Here is a 21067-nt window from a genome sequence, read left to right as displayed (position 1 = left end):
CTCACCCAGTCCCCAGAAAAGACCCCAGAACAGCCCACAGGGACCCTGCGTGCCAGGAAGGCAGCACTCACTCATCAGGGGGAACAAGGTGAGCACAGGGAGACCTGTTTCAGGAAGCTGCAGCTGCCCTGAAAGCCCCAAACTGGAAACTGGATGTGCATGGGCCCCCTTAGCGAGGGAGCGGGGTGCAGGCCAACCTGTACCCACAGCTGGCTTCCCGCAGCCCAGCACACGGCCTGAGCACCAGCAGGGAGGCTGAGGTCTCTCCTGCAGGCAGCAGTGGAGCCAGGTGTGAGAATAATGGCCCGAGGGCACGGGGATGGAGACTGGCCAGGGAGAGGGCTGGAGCTGGGGAGCCGGGGTTGGGGGTGTCCAGGAGCAGTAGGACACTCAGGACAGGGTACTGGGGCCCGAAGGTGGCCCTGTGACGTAGGACCAGACGGCCCAGGAAGGGGGTGGCAGGAGGGGCTTGATTAAAAGGTCAGCGCATGGGGGAGGTGCCGGCAGGACAGCGGGAGCTATCTGGACGGGACCCTGAGCCTGGGCCACGAGGGCAGGGCACGCTCACCATCCTTGGTCAGGCTGGCCAGGGCCCCCTTCGCCTTTGGCCGGCTGTTCTCCAGCTCAATCTCAATGGCGTCTTGGTAAGTGGATATTTCACCTAGAGTAGTGAGTTAAAAGCATAAAGTCAGCACAAATCAATTTTTCTGACCAAACTAAAGTATCTATATGAGAATATTGGTTGGTTACCTTCAACCTCCTCCAGTTTTTTTGACAGGACTTGTTCAAGCTGAAAGTACAGGAGGAGAGCGTTAGTGAGGGGTCCACTGTGCGGGAACTGGAGCCTCCAGGGACGCCCCCAGGGCCTCACCAACCACAGGCTGCCCGACTCGCCCCACTGGGGCTGCCCCAGGAAAAGCGGCAGAGACGGACCCGTGGGCCCCACCTGCGTCTGGCCTGGAGAGACGCCCGCCTCTCAGGGTCCCCGTGCCGGACACAGAGAGAGCAGGGCCCTGGCCGGCTGAAGCAAGGCTCAGGACCACCGTGGCTGCACTGCCCCTGGGCCGGGGGCTCCTCAGCTTCCCTCCCAAGCCAGGCCCAAGCCAGCAGGCAGTGTTGAATGTCTGCCCCCGCGGCCGTGTGCAGGGTTCTTCTCCGTGTCCCCTCCAGGGTTCAGTCCCCACTCTGGCCCTGGCTGTCCATCCCTACAGCCACCCCATCGAGTGTGGCAAGTTTCCTGCCAGGCCCTGACTGTGACAGAGCTACGCCTACAAAACCCCACAACACAATAATGGAAGGAAATATACCTTGAGCAGAGGCTGCCTCCAGGCGGTGAGATGGGGCATTTTGCACTTGATTGGACTTTCAGTATATTCCAAAGTACATATCACTTTGGGAATCTACTTTATATCCTAGTGTTTTGGAACAAAACCAGACACTACGTGCTTCTGTGGGGAGGGGCCCAGTGGGGGCGGGAGGCTGGCAGCAAAGCCAGCAAAGCCAAGGTGGAGATGCTGGGGCTCCTGCTCCACATGTGGTGAGTCAGGGCCCCCTGCTTGAGGCCTCACGAAGCTAAGCCATGCGCCTCCAGCCGGCTACACACGCAGCCTGGGCCTGGCTGCAGACAGTCTAGCTTGTGTAACTGAGCCACGTATTGAGAAATAACAGGTGTGAAGTGTCAGAGCTGCACATCTACGAGAAACATGGCTGCCGAGCAGGTGAGGCACAGCCAGGCCTGAGGCCGGCGCTACCTGCTTCATCCGCAGCTTCCTCTGTCCAGCTGTATACGAGGGGGGGTCACATTCCTCCTCCAAGTCGATCTTCATAAACTCATCGATGGTCAGCTGGCTGGTAGGGGTGTCTTCAAATTCTGTGAGCCTAAAACAGAGATGTGAAGTGGAGTCCAATGCCCTGACAACAGCCACTGAAAACTGAGTGTACCGGACGGTCCCTCCATGGGACCGGGTTCCCCAGCCATGCTCAGCTGCAAGTACAAGCCCAGCTGCTTTCCAACAGCAACCCGGCCCCCCCAATCCTGGCAGCAACTCAGGTCCCTGGAGAAAAGCCCACGGGCACCTTCTTCATTTCCACACATACGCCCAGGGATGCTGTTCGCAAGACACAGAGCAGGAAGGAGGCTGAGCCAGGCCCTGGCAGGCATGGAGCCTGCGCTTCTGTGACTGACTGAGGCTTAACTCTTATCAACTCTTCTACATTTTATGCAATCTTCAAAATGTTTTTTTTTTTTTTTTTTTTTTGAGATAGAGTCTCGCTCTGTTGCCTGGGCTAGAGTGCCGTGGCGTCAGCCTAGCTCACAGCAACCTGGGCTCAAGCAATCCTCCTGCCTCAGCCTCCCGAGTAGCTGGGACTACAGGTATGCACCACCATGCCCAGCTAATTTTTTCTACATATATTTTTACTTGTCCAGATAATTTCTTTCTATTTTTAGAAGAGACGGGGTCTTGCTCTTGCTCAGGCTGGTCTTGAACTCCTGACCTTGAGCGATCCTCCCGCCTCGGCCTCCCAGAGTGCTAGGATTACAGGTGTGAGGCACCGCGCCCGGCCCAAAATGTTTAATGAAATCATTTTTAAAGAGAATCAGAGGTCAAATATATAAAGCAAAATTAACTTTCCACCTGCTTTCGGAAAGCGCCGTAGGATATGATCTCAGTTGAAAACCAGCAATCAGGTGGTTCCGATTTGTGATAAATACAGCAGCAACTACAGGTCTGTAAGAACTCGCTGTCACATTTACCTTGCCAGGTCTATTCAAATGAAGCTGTCCCTTCAGACGAGCTGTGAGTAACTACTGTTAACAACACACACCAAAGCAAAAGTGCGCAGCCCCCTGCCCCGTGTCTGCCAGGCTCACTGCTGTGGCCCTCATGTGACTTCGGTTTCCCGGTGGGAGATGGGTCACTCAGGATCTCAAAGTCCAGGATGGGCCACATCAAATAGGAGACACGTGAGGCCTCTCCCTGATGTTCCACCTGACTTCCTGCCTGCCTCCTGGGTGTGACTGAGGGCAATGTCACAACCCTCCACCTTAACTTAGAAACACTGGGATAGAAAGGAAGGGGATATCGTTCTTGGCCTGGGTTGGGCCCCAGAAGGACTGGAAGAGAACCCTGGGGAGGGAGGTGGGGTGGCCCCCAGCACATCCGAGCCCTTGTGCAATCAGGGCCACGCTGGGTCCTGGCCACCAACACCGCCACACAGCCAGGCCGGAGACAGCAGGACCCTGGGAGGCAGCAGTGGCTCTGGCAAGTGGGCCTCGCTCAGCTGGATGGACGAGACGTTGGCACGGTCCCTGCACCCTGAATGAGAGCTGCCTACCTCTTCCGCAGCGTGGACTCGCACACTTTGACCACGCTGATGACCTCCTTGACGGTTCTCCTGAAATCATGCATTCTGGCTGCCACCAGGAGTGCTAGAAAGGAACAAGGGGGTCCTCGTAAGCCCCAGCCAGGACTGGGAACCAAGAAAGCACATCATCTCTGCTGCAGCTCAGGATGGCTGGGGTCAGCCCTGCGCTTAGGGGGGTGACGGCCTGGGCAGAGCAGCAAGACCCTCGCCTGGTGTGGCCACTCCAGAGGAGCGGCGGCTGACCAGGCAGCAGCCACCCTTTGTGAGCATTCCCGTGCTCTGTGGGGACTTCTGGGACCACCACATTCTCTGCCTCATGGAGGAGGTGCTATACCACACTCCACTTTTAAATACAAGAAGAATGAAAATACAGGGTTTGAGAGCTGCTTTGACGTAACCCCTCAGAGCAATTAGCAAACTTTGAGATGACGTGTGTGAAACGCTGGCTGTGACGGGAGCTGAGGAGTCTGAGGACAGGGCCCAGCCAGCGTGGGAAAGGTGGTATGCCCCAGGTGGGCTGTCGTGGGCCTCAGAGAGGCCTGGACCCTGCAGTGCAAATATGCAAACGTGGAAATCAGGTTTTTAGATGGAAAATGAATGTCCAGTCGCATTAATCCTGTTGTTAGCTGAGTGCAGGGACACTGGCACCTGGCCTTCAGGAAAGGAGTAGAACCTGTGGGCACCAGAAGGGAGTGAGGGCCTTGCCGACCCCGCCTGAGGGGCTCACCCCGGGCAGGGGCTGCACAGTTAGCCAGACCATGTCCACATCTTCCCCACCAACACCTGGAGCTAAGCCAGGGTCTACGTGAGAGCTGTACCCAGAGGGGTCCTCAGAGTGTGACCAGATTACTGTCATGCTGGGGATGGTAGATCAGCCTGAAAGCCCTGGGGCACCCTCTGCAGTACCAACTTGGCATCTCGGTTGAGAGAGGCCACGCCGTTAGCCATGCCAGGAGCCAGGCACTCTGTGCAGCTTCTCCCTAGAAGTGGGCAACGCAGGGTCAGGAGCAGGGAGCCCGGCCAGTCCACTCTGCCTGTGAGGGTCCTGTCCCTTATCCTGGGACCTGCAGAGGCTGACAGGAGAGCCAGGAAAGGCCTCGAGGGCCAAGGACCCTTAAGACAGGTCAGGGCTAGGCACAGGAGGCGGGGAGGTTGCTCGCGGTGCGAGGCCAGCTCTGGGAACACAGGCACGACTCACGGGCTCGGCCTGCTCAAGAGTCAGGACAGAGAACTCGACCGCAGTGGCCAGCGAGTCTGGGCCGCTGTCATTCCAGGACTGAGGGCACCATCCCACAGGAAGGGGCCTGGGACTCCTGCCGTACCTGCTCCGCAGAGGCCCGAGGGGCGCCGGCCGGTGTGCATCCAGTCCCTCTTCATCCTCTGCAGGAGCCTCAGGGCTGTCATGGACACCTCATGGTTCTTCTCCCCGAACTCCAGCAGGTGGGCGAAGCGTGGGATGTACAGGCACGGGTCTGCGGCAGACACAGCCCCTCAGCGCCAGCCTCGCCGATGCCAAGAACACATCTTGCAAGGAGCCTTTAGAGTGTGCGCGCACGGTACACACAACACAGCCCAGAACGACACCCCCAGACTTGGGTCGGCCCTCACCCGTCTTTCCATGCACACAGGAGCCCAGGGGTCCCCCGTCCTGACAGCCTCCTGACCCTCAGCTGCAGTGCCTGCAGACACTGCGCCAAGGAGAGCGACTGCCTTCCCACCACCAGGCTGGCCTGCTGCAGACACGCGGGGGCCTTGGGCAGTGCACCCGAGCGTGGGCTGCCAGGCATGGCCTTGCTGACTCTCACGGCCCCCTGCTCAGGGCGTAGCAGGGGTGCTCACACCCAGCAGCCTTCCCTCCGGACCATATAGACAGGGCCACCCCCAACAACATTCTCTGGGGTTCTTGAGCAGCACAGGCCTGGGCACACAAACCACCCTCTGAACCCACCAGGTGGCCCGTGTCAGCTCACACTCGCGGGCCAGAGGAGGCCCCACTCTCGGCAACTCCACCAGCATCGCACAGTGCCGTGGGGGGACACGAGCACACAGAGGCCTGGTGCTTGCCGGATGTACGCAGACACACGGCCCGCTGGCGGAGTGGGAATAACCGGACAGTTGAAGGAACACGGTTGACTGGTGTGAGGCCAGGAGTGCACTGAGGGAGCTGCACGAGCTCCGTAAGAGCGCGCCTGCGGCCCTGTGCAGAGGAACCTCGCGAGGGAGGGGCCGTTTGGGCTGAGGTCTGACCAGGAGAGGGCCTGGCCCAAGCTGGAAGTAGGCCCTGCGAGCAGAGGACAATGCAGGGGAGAACTGCAGGTCACAGAAAGCCCTGGAGGCACAGGGAGGGGACGGGTAGGCTGTTTCTCTTCCCGCTCCAGCCTGAGCAGTGAGCCACCAACCCTAGCTACTCCCCACTACCCGGGGCCCTCCTTCCTTGGCTCTCCACTGACCCCTTCTACCAGCCTCCTGCATCTACAAGGGCCTATGTGACTGAGCTCTGGCCCCTGGAAGCCCTGTGAGATCCTACAAGTGTTCCCTTGCATTTCCAGCTCACACAAAGCACCCAGGGAATGTTTCGGAGGCTGGAGAAGATGGCTGCAGCTCCGGAAGCAGCCTGGGACCCGAGCGACTGCAGGGACCCTGGCCACACTTCTGCACACCAACCACGTGGGGCTGTGACGTGAGTGAGCAAAGCCCTTGGTGTGTCCCACCACAGGGTCCTGACAGCCATCCAGCCAGCCGCCCAACCTAGGTAGCTTCGACCCCTTGTCCCCCTTTCCGGGTGAGCCATGGCCACGTGGCCCCATGGGCTGGACTCGGGCTTAAGTCTGAGCTGTCTAGATCTACAGCCCAATTCCACCATTTAAAAAACAATTTTGGTGATTTGGTTGCTAAAAAAAGATATTACTGGGAGAAAAATAAGAGGTATTTTAAAAGTAATATAATTGTTAACATTTCTAAAATTTTTCAATAAAACACCAGCACTGGAGCCAGATCTGTAACGGGTGGTAAAAGACATCCCAGCGCGGTGGGACTCCAATACTGATTAATTCTTGAAGCAGAAAACTGAGCTCAGAACACTGGTAAATGTTTCAAAACAGATGTCAGCAGACAGGTGGGGGCAAGTGGGACTGGGCAGCAGTGACGTACGGGCCGGCCAGCGTGCAGTGACAGGCAGGGCAGTGTCGAGGGACAAACACAAACATTATATGATGGAAAGAAAACAACAGTTTTAAAGTCATAAATCCGTAGGCACACAGTAACACAGGAAGAATTAAATGAAGCAAAAAGCACTGGAAACAAATTTCAAAACTACAATAATAGGAGATTTTAACATAGTTTCCTCAAATCTGACAGACTGATTAAGGAAAAAAAGAGGACTAAAGGGTGAATTAGACATATCACCACAGGCTCGATTTAACAAGTATATTTTAAATTCTGTGTCCTGCAGAGGCTGTGGATCAGTTATGGAAACGACCATGTATTTAACAACAAAGAAACCGTCAATCTAGTCTAGATGACAGAAACCTCACAGGACATGCCCCCTGACCACAAATGCAATAAAACTAAAAATTAGCAAAAAAAGAAACACAATTCCCTCACCTCCAAGCACTATTAGGAAACTAAAGAATAATCCTTCAGGTAATTTTACAGACAAATACTTCTTATAATTAAGGAAGAAACAATGAAATAATGAACTAAGTAGAAAATTTTAAATTAACAAAATTAATTAAATTATTTAAAGTAAGCAAAAGGGACTAATAAAGAAAAGCAAGGCCAGGCGTGGTGGCTCACACCTGTAATCCCAGCAGTTTGGGAGGCCGAGGAGGGAGAATTGCTTCAGCCCAGGAGTTTGAGACCAACCTGGGCAATGCAGTGAGACCCCCATCTCCACAAAAAATTTAAAAATTAGCTGGATGTAGTGGTGTGCACCTGTAGTCCTAGCTACTGGTGAGGTTGAGGCAGGAGGATCGTTTGAGCCCAGGAGTTTCAGCCTGGGCAATAGAGTGAGATCCTGTCTCAGAAAGAAAGAAAACGAAAAGAAAAACAAGTAAATAAATAAATCACCACTATCAAGCAAAGAATTTTAAAGACCCCAAAGCCAGTATGGTACTGGCATAAAGACAGACATATAGACAAGTGAACAGAACAGAGCCCAGAAATAAACCCTACAGTGTATAGTCAAACGATCTTCAACTAGGGCACCAAAGACACACAACAAGGAAAGCATAGTTTTTCAACACACAGTGCTGGGAAAACTGGATATCAACATCCAAAGAATGAAGATAGGGCTTTACCTTACATTCCACACAAAAATTAACTTAAAACAGAGTAAAGACCTAAATATAAGACTTGAAACTATAAAACCGCTAGAAGAAAACATTGGGAAAAGCTTTATGACACTGGTCCTGGCAATGATTTCTTGAACATAGCACCAAAAATAAGGGCAACAGAAGTAAAAACAGACATATGAGATGACCTCAAATTAAAAAACTTCTGCACAACCAAGGGATCTATTGACAGACAGAAAAGGCATCCTACAAAATGGGAGAAAATACTTGCAAACCATTTTATCTGGTAAGGGGTTAATATCCACAATATGTAAGAAACTCCTACAACTCAGTAACAAAGAAACCGAAACCTGATTACAAAATGGGCAAAGGGGCCGGGCGCGGTGGCTCACGCCTGTAATCCCAGCACTCTGGGAGGCTGAGGTGGGTGGATAGCTAGAGGTCAGGAGTTCAAGACCAGCCTGAGCAAGAGTGAGACCCCATCTCTACTAAAAATAGAAAGAAATTATCTGGACAACTAAAAATATACAGAAAAAATTAGCTGGGCACCGTGGCGTGTGCCTGTAGTTCCAGCTACTCAGGAGGCTGAGGCAGGAGGATTGCTTGAGCCCAGGAGTTTGAGGCTGCTGTGAGCTAGGCTGACGCCACGGCACTCACTCTAGCCCGGGCAACAGAGCGAGACAGTGTCTCAAAAAAAAAAAAAAAAATGGGCAAAGGACTTGAATAGACATGTCTCCAAAGATGTGCAAATGGCCACAAAATACATGAAAAGATGCTCAACATCACCAATTAACTGGGAAACACAAATCAAGACCACAAGACACCACCTCATATCCATTAGCACGGCCACTATCAAGGAAAGAAAATTATAGCAAGCACTGGCAAGGATGAAGAGAAACCTTTGCACACTGCTGGCAGGAATGCACAATGGTGCTGCCACTATGGAAAACAGTAGGGTGGTTCCTCAAAAAATGAAACACAGAATTACCGTCTGATCCAGCAATCTCACTTCCGAGTATATACCCAAGAGAACTGAAATCAGACGGTGAAGGAACATTTGTACTCCCGCGGTCACAGCAGCATTAATCACAATAGGCAAGAGACGGAAGCAACCCGAATCCATGGATGGACGAGCGAAACGTGGTCTATCTGCACAATGGAATGTTATTTAGCCTTAAAAAGGAAGGAAATTCTGACACATGCTACAACATGGATGAACCCTGATGACATTATGCACTAAAAGGACAAATACTATGTGACCCCACATCCTTGAGGTACCTAGAGTAGTCAAATTCATAGAGACAGGCAGTAGAACGGTGGGTGCCAGGGGCTGGGTTTCAGGGGCAGGGAAGGAAATCGGGAGTATTTGTTAAATGGAAGTAGAGTTTCAGTCATGCAAGATCAGTAAGTTCTAGAGATGTGCATATAGTTAATACTGCATTGCACGTTAAAAAACTGTTGAGGGTAAATTTATGTTATGTGTTCTTTTATCATAATAAAAAATCAAATCTCTACAAAGTCTAATCAAGAGAGAAAGGAGAAAAAACACAGACAGGCATTAGGAACAAAAAAGGGCCATAGGCCGGCCGCGGTGGCTCACGCCTGTAATCCTAGCACTCTGGGGGGCCGAGGAGGGAGGATCCCTCGAGGTCAGGAGTTCGAGACCAGCCTGAGCAAGAGCGAGACCCTGTCTCTACTAAAAATGTAGAAAGAAATTAATTGGACAACTAATAATATATATAGAAAAAATTAGCGGGGCATGGTGGCGCATGCCTGTAGTCCCAGCTACTCGGGAGGCTGAGGCAGGAGGATTGCTTGAGCCCAGGAGTTTGAGGTTGCTGTGAGCTATGATGACATCATGGTACTCTAGCCTGGGCAACAGAGTGAGACTCTGTCTCAAAAAAAAAAAAAAAGGGGGGGGGGCCATAAACAGAGAGGTGGAGATTTTTAAAACTGACTACATATTATTCATAACATTATAATATTATGAAATTTAAAGGGCAAACAATAGATTTTTTTTCTTCTTTTTTACTGAAATATTTTTAGATATCCACACACACCACACCCCCACCCAGATCAAGATGCTGACTACCTCTCACTGCCCAGCAGACCCCTCCTAGCACCCCATTCTGAGATATCGTCCACCCACGTTTTGTGTGTAGTTATAATTCACTGTATGAATTCATGCAATTCATTGCATTCATTGTATGAATCCACCACAATTTGTTGATCTTTTCCATTGCTAATGGACATGTGAACTGTTTCTACTCTGTGGCGATTTGTATTTTGTTCCTGAAAATTGTTTATGCTCTTTACCGTTTTCTATGAAAATAGACACTTGGGACATAAACCATGGCCACAGTGGCCAGCCCATCTTTGCCAGCAGGGTTCCCGCAGTTACGAAAGTGCTGCTGTGGCATCTGTGGCTGTGCCCTTGGTGGGCACACGCACAGTTTCTCCTGGGACTTCCCGGGCTCTAGTGTGTGCACCGCCCCTGCCCAGAGGTTACGCTCCCACCAGCAGTGCGTGAGTTCCAGTTGCTCCACATCTTCACCAACACCTGGTATTATCAGTCTTCTTAAGTTCAGCCACGTTGAGGGGGGAGTTCAGTGGTGCCCCATTCCCCAAATAACTAATGACGTGAGCACTTTTGGCCATTTGGATAGGGTCTGTTCACCTCTTTTGTCCATTTTTTAAAAATTGGGTTATCAGCATTTTTCTTCCTGACTCATAGTTCTTCATCTTCTGGATAGTCTTTTGTGAAAAATACAGCAAATATTTTCTGAAAGGGATGTTTTCCTTGGGGACATTTACTAAAATTGAGTAGGCTGAAAACTTGAATAGACCAATGACAACCATGGAAGAAACAGAGAGCTCCTGTTTGATTTTCAGACCTGGGGTGGGGTGACCAAGGGGGTGCCCACTGACCAGCCACTGAGCTACTCGGCTGTGTCCTGTACATTTCCCCAACATGGAGCATAGGGACACGCAGGAGGTTACAGATGTGACCTTAAGTGAAGAAGCCCCTCCTGAAAGCAAAGACTCTGAGACTGCAAGTCGGAATCCAGGGCTGGCCGCACACCAGCTGCACGGCCTGGGGAGGGGACACGACCTCTGAAGTTGGGTCTCCTCATGTGCAAAGACAAGTGTCCAGCGTCATATGACTCCCAGGACTGGCACAAGGCTGCCAAGTGGCCGTGCATGGAGTACGTGGAGGTCGCTGCCATGCCTGAGCAATGCCAGCTAGAAGGCCACCAAGTGTGACATTCAACATGATGTCCCAACAAGGTAAGTCATGACTAGCTGGGACAGAATAGAAAAGGTCACGTCTGACAGACCAGCAGAGGCAGGTGAGCATCCCCTTGGGAGGCCAGGGTCCAGAGCTGGATGCCTGGGACCAAATTCACCTACAAGCTGTGTGACTTTGAGCACATTACTAGCCTCTCTGTGTCCGCTTCCTCAAGGACAGTGTAGGGGAAATGGCAGCTCCTGCCACCTCAGGACTCAGTATGTAGAGCTCCCAGAGCAGGTTGGCAAGCGCTATCTATGAGTGTTTGCTTCTGATACCTGCAATAATCTAAAGTATGGAGTGATGGAGTATTCAGACAAACTAGAAAAAGACTACCAACAAGCCAATAAAAACGGTAAAGCCCATAAACATAAAATCCAGAAAAATGCAGATGACCAATAAACACAGGAAAACATACTCAACTGCATTCATAATTAAAAATATGCAAACTGAAACAGTGGGACATCATTTTCCACGTACTAAAGTACAAGAGAAGAAATAAAGTGGGCGCTGACAAGGCTATGGGGAATGAGGCCTCTCACACCCCTGAGGGGTGAAAATTGGCAGTGTGCATAGAGCAGCGGCAACCCCTAACCCCTAAAGCCAGAAAATAAAGAAATGATCCTCTGAGCCAGCATTTCACTACTAATGAATTGCTTCACAAAACAAACAAAACAAAACACACCAACCACTAAATCAGATGGGAAGAAAGATGCACAGCCATGGCCCCAGAACGTTCACGTCCCCATCCTGTAAATTACCCGTCACCAAGAGAATGGGACACGGGGGTTCCCACAACAGATGCCACCAAGGTCTTCCAAATAAATAAGGTGGATGCACAGATCCTGACGTGGTGTCAGACCCCAGGTGGGAGACCCCACCGACTGCAACACCAGTGACCCGGGGCCACACGCCATGAGGATATGCAGTTAAGGGTGGGAACAGGCTAAGTCGTCACCAAGCTAAGAGTAATTTCTTCTGAAAAGAAAAGAAATTACCTTTCCACCTCAGGCATTTCTACAAAATTTGAGCTACTGACATTTCATTTTGGGGTGACAAAAAATGAATCAATTAATAAGCGGGAGGGAGGTGTTTGGAGGCGATAGCGGACAGCTGAATGGCCACCCCAGTGCAGGCAGCGTGCGCGCTCCGCGGGCCCGGCCGGGCAAGCGCGCGCCCACCCGCAAGCCAGGTGGAGGCCCTCGCGCCCCGACTCCCCGGCGGCACCATCCCGGTCCTTCCCGCGCCCCGGCGGGGCTTCGGCGTCCACCGGCGGGGCGGGGCCTCGGGCCGGGGGCGGGGCGTCTGCCGGCGGGGCGGGGCGTCGGGCGTCCCGTGACGCACCGAGACGCGCCGGCGCCGCCGCGGGTACGGGCGAGGGCGGGCGGGACGGCGCCCCCTGCGGCCGGGCTCGGGCTCCGGCGGGGGTCGCAGGGCCGGGCGGGGCCGCGGCGCGGGGAGCTGCCCCGCCCGCCGCCCGGCGCGGCCCCATGCTGCTGCCCCTGGCCTGCCTGCACGGCCGCGTCGCCCAGTGCCTCACCGCCCTCCTTGTGCTTGCAGAGCCGCCCCCGAAGCCCCCGCGCGGCGCCAGGGCGCGCGGCGCGGCGCAGACCTGCGCAGAGGCCGCCCCCGCCGCGCTGCCCGCGAAGATGGCCGCGGAGCTCTACCCGCCCGCCAACGCCGCGGCCGCGGCCACGGACATCGCCAACAGCAACGCCGCCGCCGCGGGCAGGAAGGCCGGCCCGCGCAGCCCGCCCAGCGCCCCGGCCCCCGCGCCGCCGCCGCCCGAGCCCACGCCGCCCGCGCCCAGCAACAACAACTTGGAGAGCCCCAACTGGCAGTCCTTCCACCCGACCCTGCGCGAGAGGTGAGCCCGCCCGACACCCCGCCCCGCGCGCCCCCGGGCCGGCGGCCTGCGCCGCGCGGCCTGCGGAGCCAAGCCCGTGTGCCCTGCCCTTTGCAGGAACGCGCTCATGTTCAACAACGAGCTCATGGCTGACGTCCACTTCATCGTGGGGCCCCTGGGGGCGACCAGGAGGGTGCCTGCCCACAAGGTTGGTAGAGGGTCAGCCCTTTGAGCTCCCCAAGGCGACGGGCCACCTCCCAAGAACGGACTGCCGCGACCCGGCGTGGCTGGACAGAGCCTGTCTTCCTTACTGCGCCTGCAGCCAGCTGGGGTGTGGGGGGCGTCTCCGGGCTCACGCAGCTCTCTTTCTCATCCACAGTATGTCTTGGCTGTCGGCAGCTCCGTCTTCTATGCCATGTTTTACGGGGACCTTGCAGAAGTCAAGTCAGAAATCCACATACCGGATGTGGAGCCCGCAGCTTTCCTGATTTTGCTAAAGTAAGTCTGCTCCGAGGGGCTTAGAATGGGGGTTTCTCTTTTCCGCCTGGTCACTACCAGGCAGCATCCCACAGCTTCTGAGGGGACGCACACAGCAGCTGACGGGCACCCCTCCCAGGCCCGCACCGCCTGGGGACCGGTGCTCAGGAGCCAGCCTCCAGCAGCCACTGTGCCTGCCTTGCCTAGGTACATGTACAGTGACGAGATCGATCTCGAAGCCGACACGGTGCTGGCTACTCTGTATGCTGCTAAGAAGTACATTGTCCCCGCACTGGCAAAAGCCTGCGTCAACTTTCTGGAGACAAGTCTGGAAGCCAAAAATGCCTGCGTCCTGCTGTCCCAGAGCCGGCTGTTTGAAGAGCCTGAGCTGACCCAGCGCTGCTGGGAGGTCATCGACGCCCAGGCCGAGATGGCCCTGCGGTCCGAAGGCTTCTGTGAAATCGACCGGCAGACCCTGGAGATCGTCCTGACTCGGGAGGCCCTTAACACCAAGGAGGCGGTGGTGTTCGAGGCTGTGCTACACTGGGCGGAGGCAGAGTGCAAGAGGCAGGGCCTGCCGGTTACCCCACGCAACAAGAGGCACGTTTTGGGGCGAGCCCTCTATCTGGTCCGAATTCCAACCATGACCCTGGAGGAGTTTGCCAATGGCGCTGCCCAGTCGGACATCTTGACGCTGGAGGAGACCCACCACATCTTCCTGTGGTACACGGCTGCCAACAAGCCCCGCCTGGACTTCCCCCTGACCAAGAGGAAGGGCCTCGCCCCGCAGAGGTGCCACCGCTTCCAGTCTTCCGCGTACCGCAGCAACCAGTGGCGGTACCGCGGGCGCTGCGACAGCATCCAGTTTGCCGTGGACAGAAGGGTATTTATTGCAGGGCTGGGCTTGTACGGGTCCAGCTGTGGGAAGGCCGAGTACAGCGTGAAGATTGAACTCAAGCGGCTGGGGGTGGTCCTGGCTCAGAACTTGACCAAGTTTGTGTCGGACGGGTCCAGTAATACCTTCTCAGTCTGGTTTGAACACCCAGTCCAGGTTGAACAAGACACCTTCTACACAGCCAGCGCCGTCCTTGATGGCAGCGAGCTCAGCTACTTTGGGCAGGAGGGGATGACAGAAGTGCAGTGTGGGAAGGTGACCTTCCAGTTCCAGTGCTCCTCGGACAGCACCAATGGGACGGGGGTCCAGGGCGGACAGATCCCTGAGCTTATCTTCTACGCCTGAGACATCACGCAGGGGCGGGGAAGCAGAAGCACCGAGCTCTGCAGCTGCGCTCACTTTGTATCTCTTTGGTATGTAGACAGCTGTAGCCTGATTCTGTGAAATAGAAATCTTTTCTACACAGCCAGAGCCCAGGTGTCTGAATCTCAGGCATCTCCGGACGCTGGGGGTGCAGATCCACGTGGAGGCAGACTTGGGGCACCAGGCAGGTCCCAGACCCCTCTCAGTGGCACCCACGCTGCCTGCTTTGAGGAGTTGGATGTTCCTCCCACCTTCTTGGGTTCTAAGTGGTTCCAAGCTTAACATGAGTCCTTCCCTTCAAATCTAAAATTAGTCACTTAAAATAGTTCATCTATTAAAGTAGATTTTCATAATAAAGGTTGCATAAAACGGTAGCCGCGTGTAGGTAAATGATCGTGGGAGTCACACACTGAGGTGTTCTCTCTTTCGCACAAGAACAGGTCCTCCCCGCCGTCACTAGAGGAAAACCTACGGTTCTGAATAATGCTTACTGGTTAGAAGCCAACTGTGTCCCCAAGATGTCCATGTGTCCCCTGGGCCCCTACCAGTCGGGGCTGGCTTCTCTAGGGCTGTGGCTAGAACACTCCGGGAAATGCCAGGAGTCTGATTGTCTCTGTACTTCCTAAAGCATCACCAGCACCTCAGACGAAGTCCCACTGTGTGGATTTGACTGGTGGGGGCACACCCTGCTGGGCCCGTGGGAACAGACTGCTGGGCTCAGGCTGGCCAGCTGTGTCACCAGCAGTCACGCTGCTGCAGGGACAGCCTGCTGCGGGTGTGCACCGTAGGGTAAAGCAGGCTCTCCCAGCCCCTTGTCCCTGTCCCCCCACACCACACACCCCACAGGCAGCTGCTTCGTTTCTGGAAAACCTCAGCTTGACCTCCAAGGGGGAGGGATGGCCTCCCCTGGCTCAGTGCTGGCGCCTTCTGGGAGAGGGTGTGGGCCAGGCATGGAGCCCCAGCCTGGTCGGACACCCTGACACTGGGAAAACGGGCCCCGCCCTCCCCGGCCCCACATGCCACCCAGCTGAGGAGGCACTTGCAGGTGCTGAGGGGCCAGGTAAGGAGGTGGCCCTCTTAGCTGGCCATGGAAACCAGTCCTCTGGTGAAGCCCAAGTAAAGAAAGGGTAAGTCAAAAAGATCAGGCAGAAAGTGCTGTTCTGATCCCTTCCTTCTAGATTTTTCCATCAGGTCTGATTCTACATGCATGAGCACTGGTGCTGCCCACAGGGGAAACAGGACTTACTCTACCCCTTCCACATGCTGAAAGAGGAAAACAGCTCTATAAGGTTGCCCACACTGGAAGCTCAATGAACACCAAGTGGCAAAAAAACCCAAGAATGGGCTGTGGCCACAAAGCGGAGTCCATAGGAGGCGTCCCCCCCCATTCCTGTCTGGAAATGCCGCCTCAGAGGCACCTGGAGGCCACTATTTCTGAAACCTTGTCCCACACACACAACCTTGTCTGTGACCCTGTCCACACTTGACAGGCACTCACAATGGGCCTGCTGGTCACACTAGAATAAAGCCCCTCTTGCTGAGTCCCCAGCAGTTTTAGGAGACGCTTCTTACCTTGAGAGGTGCTGCACGTTGATAGGATTTCCTGCCCGTTCTTCAAAACACATTTGGCACACTGGTTTCTTTCTTTCTTCCTTTTTTTTTGAGACAGACACTCTGTTGCCCAGGCTAGAGTGCCGTGGCGTCAGCCTAGCTCACAGCAACCTCAAACTCCTGGGCTTAAGCAATCCTCCTGCCTCAGCCTCCCAAGTAGCTGGGACTACAGGCATGCGCCACCATGCCCGGCTAATTTTTTCTATATATTTTTCGTTGCCCAGCTAATTTCTTTCTATTTTTTTAGTAGAGATGGGGTCTCACTCTTGCTCAGGCTGGTCTCGAACTCCCGAGCTCAAACAATCCGCCCGCCTTGGCCTCCCAGACTGCTAGGATTACAGCCGTGTGGCACACTGGTTTCTAAGCAGCCCTTGGACCCCCACCTTAGCCCAGACACGTACCTATGGCTGGTGCGTTGATGCAGAGCTCTCTTGCCAAGAGAAGAAACGTCTTTCCCAGCACATAGACGTTCACCTGGGATGGAGAGAACACAACCAGAAAAGCACTGGTGTTGAGATGTGTGCCTTTTCTTGCTTAAAATGCATATTTCATTGTTCAATCTTTAAAGAATTCAACATCAGGGGCCCCTGCAGCCTGTGGAGCACCCACCCCACTTCCCAGCGAGCCTGGCTGTCCTCTACTTGGCCTCTAGATCCCAGGGCCTGCCCTCTTCCCCCTAGGCCACTGCTTTGGACCTTGCTGCCCAGCCTCACCATTGCATTTGCTTACAAGGAAACCTGCCTGGAGGGTCCTTGTCAGGGCATAACCACACACTGCACGTGTGTTTAATTCAGAATCATACATGCCTGAACACAAAGCCTGTGTACCCACACACATTCCCACTGGTCACACCTCTTCCCCCATGACCGGATGGGCCCTCTTGGTCTCAGCCTCAGCCCCCCTGCTGGGATCCCGATCCAAATCCACGCCCAGCCTGCCGTCCCCTGCCTTTATCACCTGCTATCCTCTCTCTGCCACAGGGCAGTGGGGATGAGGGCCAGACCTGGAAGGGGCTGGCAGGCAGTGGTGGGAGCACCGCGGCTCGTCCTTGAGAAAGCACGGACCCCGGCCTGCACGCAGACACTGCACATGGCCCTGCAATGGGCCAGGCTCCCCTAAGGAGCCCTGGCAGGGGAGGCACAGGCAGGCTGTGGGGAGGGTGCTTCTGAGCAGGGTCTGTGGCCAGTGTGAGAAAGCCCCGCCTGCCCTCTGTCTTCACCCCGGGCTTGCAACCCTGCACCCCTGTGCCCCCCATGTTTGGCCAGTCTGGCCCTCTGCCTCTGGCCTCCCCGAAGAACTCCCTCTCCTGAGCAAGCCCAGCCTGTGGGCCCCTGGACGAGGCCCTAGAGTGCAGGTGGTACTTCAGGCACAAGCTGATTTCAAGGGACCAGGGGGTCTCAGAGATGGTACACAAAGGGGGTCTACATTAGAGGCAGGAGCTGGAGATAGTGTCTGTGGGGCTATGTCAGCTGGGGGACCCTGCCCAGCTGGGAAGGCCGGGGCTGGGCTTGTGTGTCCAGCAGCCGCAGGCAACTGCACTGGTTGCCTTCTGCCCCTGGCTGGGCGCAGTTTCTACCTTCCTCGATATACCTCTGAGGGCTCCATCAAAGGCTGGTGGCTCACAGAGTGTGCCTTCTAAAGGAAGTATGCCTTCTCGAGGAGTTTCCATGGGTCTAGGAGTCCCTGGGTCTGCTCCCCAAACTGTGTGGTGTGTGTGAGCTTGCACACATGGTGTAAGCATGTGTGGTACGTGTGAACATGTGGTGCGTGTCTTAAGTGTGCACACATGTGAGTGTGTGTCTTCCTGGGCCTTGTGCTGTACTCCCACCAGCTCCTGCGTCTTCACCCTCCCGATTCCACGTCTGTTTTGACCACAGCAAAACTATGATCTGCTGCAGGAATGGCCAGGACCCGTTGGAGGGACCTCCCTGACTTCCGCCTGCCCACCTCAAACTCCCCTCCACCCTGACCTGTGACCCAGACAGAGGCTGGATTACAAGACCCGAACACTACAGAAAGGGATTCTCTAAAGGGACTTCAAACGGAAAATCACATTTTAATAAAGCTGTGCATGTAAAAGGCACGCAGTTCTCTCCAGAGACGCTGATGTGTATGAGTACTGTTTATCAGAAGCCGTCCCACTAACAGGCCGATGGTTCCCTCTCCTGGGCATCTGGTTGACGGCTGCTCCCTGAGGGCAGATGGTCAAAGCCGGGCGTGGCCAGCAGCTCTCCTGTTTCTCTCCCAGGACTGCAGGCGGACTGGGCATACAGACGGTCATTGAGTGTGAGCTCAACACTGGGGAGAAGTTTAACCTTTGGCACGTGTATGAACCAACAATAAACGGAGAACCTCAACATGGTGGCCTCTTCCAATTTTAAGTCATTTCCCCAAAGCAGCCGCCCTTGCCTGCGGCGGGCCCCCCGGGAGAGGCCTCACCTGAAGCGGGCATGCTCTGCACCCACAGACAGGTGCACAGCATCTGTGCTGTGAGTGCCAGGCCCATCCTGGGCCCCCGGGGAGATCACAGGCGCAAAGGAACATGCTGTGGACCCCTCCAGGAAGGGGCCAGCCTCATCCAGTCCCCACCTGCCAGGTCACCTCACACCCTCCCAGCATGCAGGCACGGCCCAGCCTCCAGCAGGCACGGTAGTGTTGGCACTTGGCTCTGCCCCTCCTCGGAGCAAACTGTCTCTGTGTGTCCAGCCCTGACTGGGACTCTCCCTGGGTGGCACGGCGACCTTCACCACATGCCTGGGTTCAGCCCTGGGTGAGCAGGAACATCCACTTCCTATAATGGTTATATAGTATAATCCTTCTTCCATTTTGACAACCTGATTGATAGCCCATTTCCAAAGGTTGTGTATAGAGAAACTACTAGAACATCTCCCTATCCCTCCAAGTGGTGCCCAAGCCACTCCGGGAGTGGCTGCCCTGTCCCTAGCCCCCATGCCCATCTTTCCTGGGAAGAGACTGGATTAGAAACAGGGTCACGGGCCTTGCCCTGAACTGAGCACGGAGCATCTGAAATGTGGAGTCACTGGATTATCACAATTCCAGCAGATTATTTTTAGCTTGACCACAAAATATTTCAGCAATAGCTTCTCAGAGATGCCATTTATAAAGACAGCTGAGAAGACAAAGACACAGGCACCATCTGATCCTGGCAGAAATCTAACTGTTGGTCACTGCCCAAGGGCACTGAACCCCCAAGAACCAGAGGTGGTAGCATGGTTATAGGACGCCATGGGGCACCCAGATCTGGATGGAAGATTTCCCTTCTAGGTACGAAATCCATGTCGATTCTGCATGAATCTGCACAATGTAGTCACATTTATTTTCAATGATCGTACTTCTCCTTCTGAGTCCTCAGTAGTGATCACTATGCACCCTGGAGCCCTACTACAACCAGGGCATGGGGCCCCCAGCCAGCCCCCAGCACTGTCAACAAGGACAAAATGTGGAGCCTCAATGTCCCCAACCCTGTTAGTGTCTCATCTGCACAGATGTCTCTAGTGTTGGTCTTTCTACTATGTCCAGTAGTTTGGAAAAGGAGATGCAACAGCAAATGCCTTCTTTGGTACCCAGAAAGCAAGCGTCTCTAAACAGACCATAAATATAAGGTTTTTCTATAATTTCAAATGCATGCATATGAGTCTAATTTTTTCTATATATTTTTTTTAAAGAATTTTCCTTGCTTGGGACAACAGTTCACTTGGAAAGCTGGGCAGAGTGGCATGCACCCACCCTGTCTCTTAAAAATAAAAAAAGTTCACTTGGCTTTCTCAAGTTGTCCCAAGGCTGGGCTGCCCTGTGTGGACAACCCCATGACCCGTGACACCTGCAGAGACATGTGTCTTGGCCTTGTGACTCCCATGTCACGAAGGCCTCTCTGTACTACAGACCAAAGGTTCCCATCAGGGCAGGGAACAGACTGGCCTCCAACGAGTGTGGAGGGTGCAGAGTGTGCCCTAGTCACAACCTCAGGTGGGGACAGAGACTCGGGAAGGTAATCAGTCTACCTGAAGCAGGTCGCTGAGGTCGAGGAGCATGTCTGGAGCAGGAGTCAAGGATCTTCTCGGAGGCTGCAGGCTCAGGTTACACGACAAACTTCAAAGAGTAAAGACCGCACACCCGGGGAATGGAAGATGTGCTTGCCGAGTCTCAGCTCAACACTTGATCGGGAAGGAAAAGGTCCCGAGGGAAAAGGGCCCCGCCCCCTCCCACACACACAACAGGCCCCACCAGAACCTTCTGTCCCCCCAGGCACTGAGGGAAACCTCTGTGAACTTACTACCAGGACAAGGGGCTGCAAGAAGTGGGGAGCCAGGCCAAGGGGCACCAAAATGGGGGTGGGCTTCAATATAATCAAGAGACAACTCCGCCTTCACAGAGCAGCTCCCAGTCAGGGGTCCACTACAGAGGGTCTTTGCCCCGACACAGCAGATACGGACAACAGAACCCGTCCTCTACCCCACGGGCATTTACGGAGCACCCGTTCAGGCCAGGCAGTGTCCTGGGGCGGAGAGCCCGGCACGGTGCTCAGCCCCAGCACGACAGACTCCCGGGGGGCAGACGGGCAGACGCACGGGCACGAGACCGGCCTCTGCTCCTCGGGTGAGCCCCAGCAGGCACAGTGCTTGTGCTGGAGGGGACCTGTTCTTGCTCTCAGCAGACAAATAAATGGTGCCAAGAATACGTCCTAAGTGATTCAAAACTCAGATGGATACACGAACAAAACCATCAAACAGTCATAGGTTAAGGCAACTTAGATGAAGTTAAAATCTACCTCATTCATGGCTCTGCTATAGCTTCGAGAAGCAACTAATAAAGAAATCCTCGTGGTGCTGAACCAGAAATCCTGAGCAGGTATCCAAGGAAAATCCTCGGACCACACATGTCAAGGGGAAACAAAGTCCCATGATGCT

The 21067-nt window shown here is 54.5% G+C and overlaps 2 protein-coding genes across 6 annotated transcripts in view; one reads left to right on the top strand and one right to left on the bottom strand.

Annotated features, from left to right (window-relative positions):
- The window catches only part of BRF1 (BRF1 RNA polymerase III transcription initiation factor subunit), a 65995-nt gene that overhangs the window by 13768 nt on the left and 31160 nt on the right, over positions 1-21067 (bottom strand). For 3 of the 5 annotated variants that reach the window (XM_045559222.1, XM_045559259.1, XM_045559229.1), the window contains exons 4-10: positions 20162-20193; positions 16541-16613; positions 4689-4838; positions 3337-3430; positions 1752-1878; positions 751-790; positions 569-661 (exon numbers count right to left, since the gene is read on the bottom strand). In XM_045559222.1, the coding sequence (XP_045415178.1) occupies positions 569-661; positions 751-790; positions 1752-1878; positions 3337-3430; positions 4689-4838; positions 16541-16613; positions 20162-20193 (609 nt within the window). Of the gene's footprint in view, positions 1-568; positions 662-750; positions 791-1751; positions 1879-3336; positions 3431-4688; positions 4839-16100; positions 16181-16540; positions 16614-20161; positions 20250-21067 lie in introns of all 5 variants that reach the window. The other 2 variants (XM_045559238.1, XM_045559249.1) reach the window with 2 other exon arrangements.
- On the top strand, positions 12404-14902 carry BTBD6 (BTB domain containing 6). Its single transcript, XM_045559267.1, has 4 exons — positions 12404-12814; positions 12911-13001; positions 13173-13291; positions 13478-14902. The coding sequence occupies exons 1-4, from the start codon at positions 12438-12440 to the stop codon at positions 14508-14510; spliced, it is 1620 nt and encodes a 539-aa protein (XP_045415223.1). The 5' UTR covers positions 12404-12437; the 3' UTR covers positions 14511-14902.

This window comes from Lemur catta, chromosome 1, assembly GCF_020740605.2.
Source record: "Lemur catta isolate mLemCat1 chromosome 1, mLemCat1.pri, whole genome shotgun sequence".
Lineage (NCBI taxonomy): Eukaryota > Metazoa > Chordata > Mammalia > Primates > Lemuridae > Lemur > Lemur catta.
Note: the sequence above shows the minus strand (reverse complement) of the source record. Positions and strands in the feature narration are given on the sequence as shown.

Coding starts and splice junctions, on each gene's coding strand:
- BTBD6 (XM_045559267.1), top strand. CDS start 12,438: ATGCTGCTGCCCCTGGCCTGCCTGCACGGCCGCGTCGCCCAGTGCCTC. Junction 12,815..12,910: donor CACCCGACCCTGCGCGAGAG/GTGAGCCCGCCC, acceptor TGCCCTTTGCAG/GAACGCGCTCATGTTCAACA. Junction 13,002..13,172: donor GGAGGGTGCCTGCCCACAAG/GTTGGTAGAGGG, acceptor TCTCATCCACAG/TATGTCTTGGCTGTCGGCAG.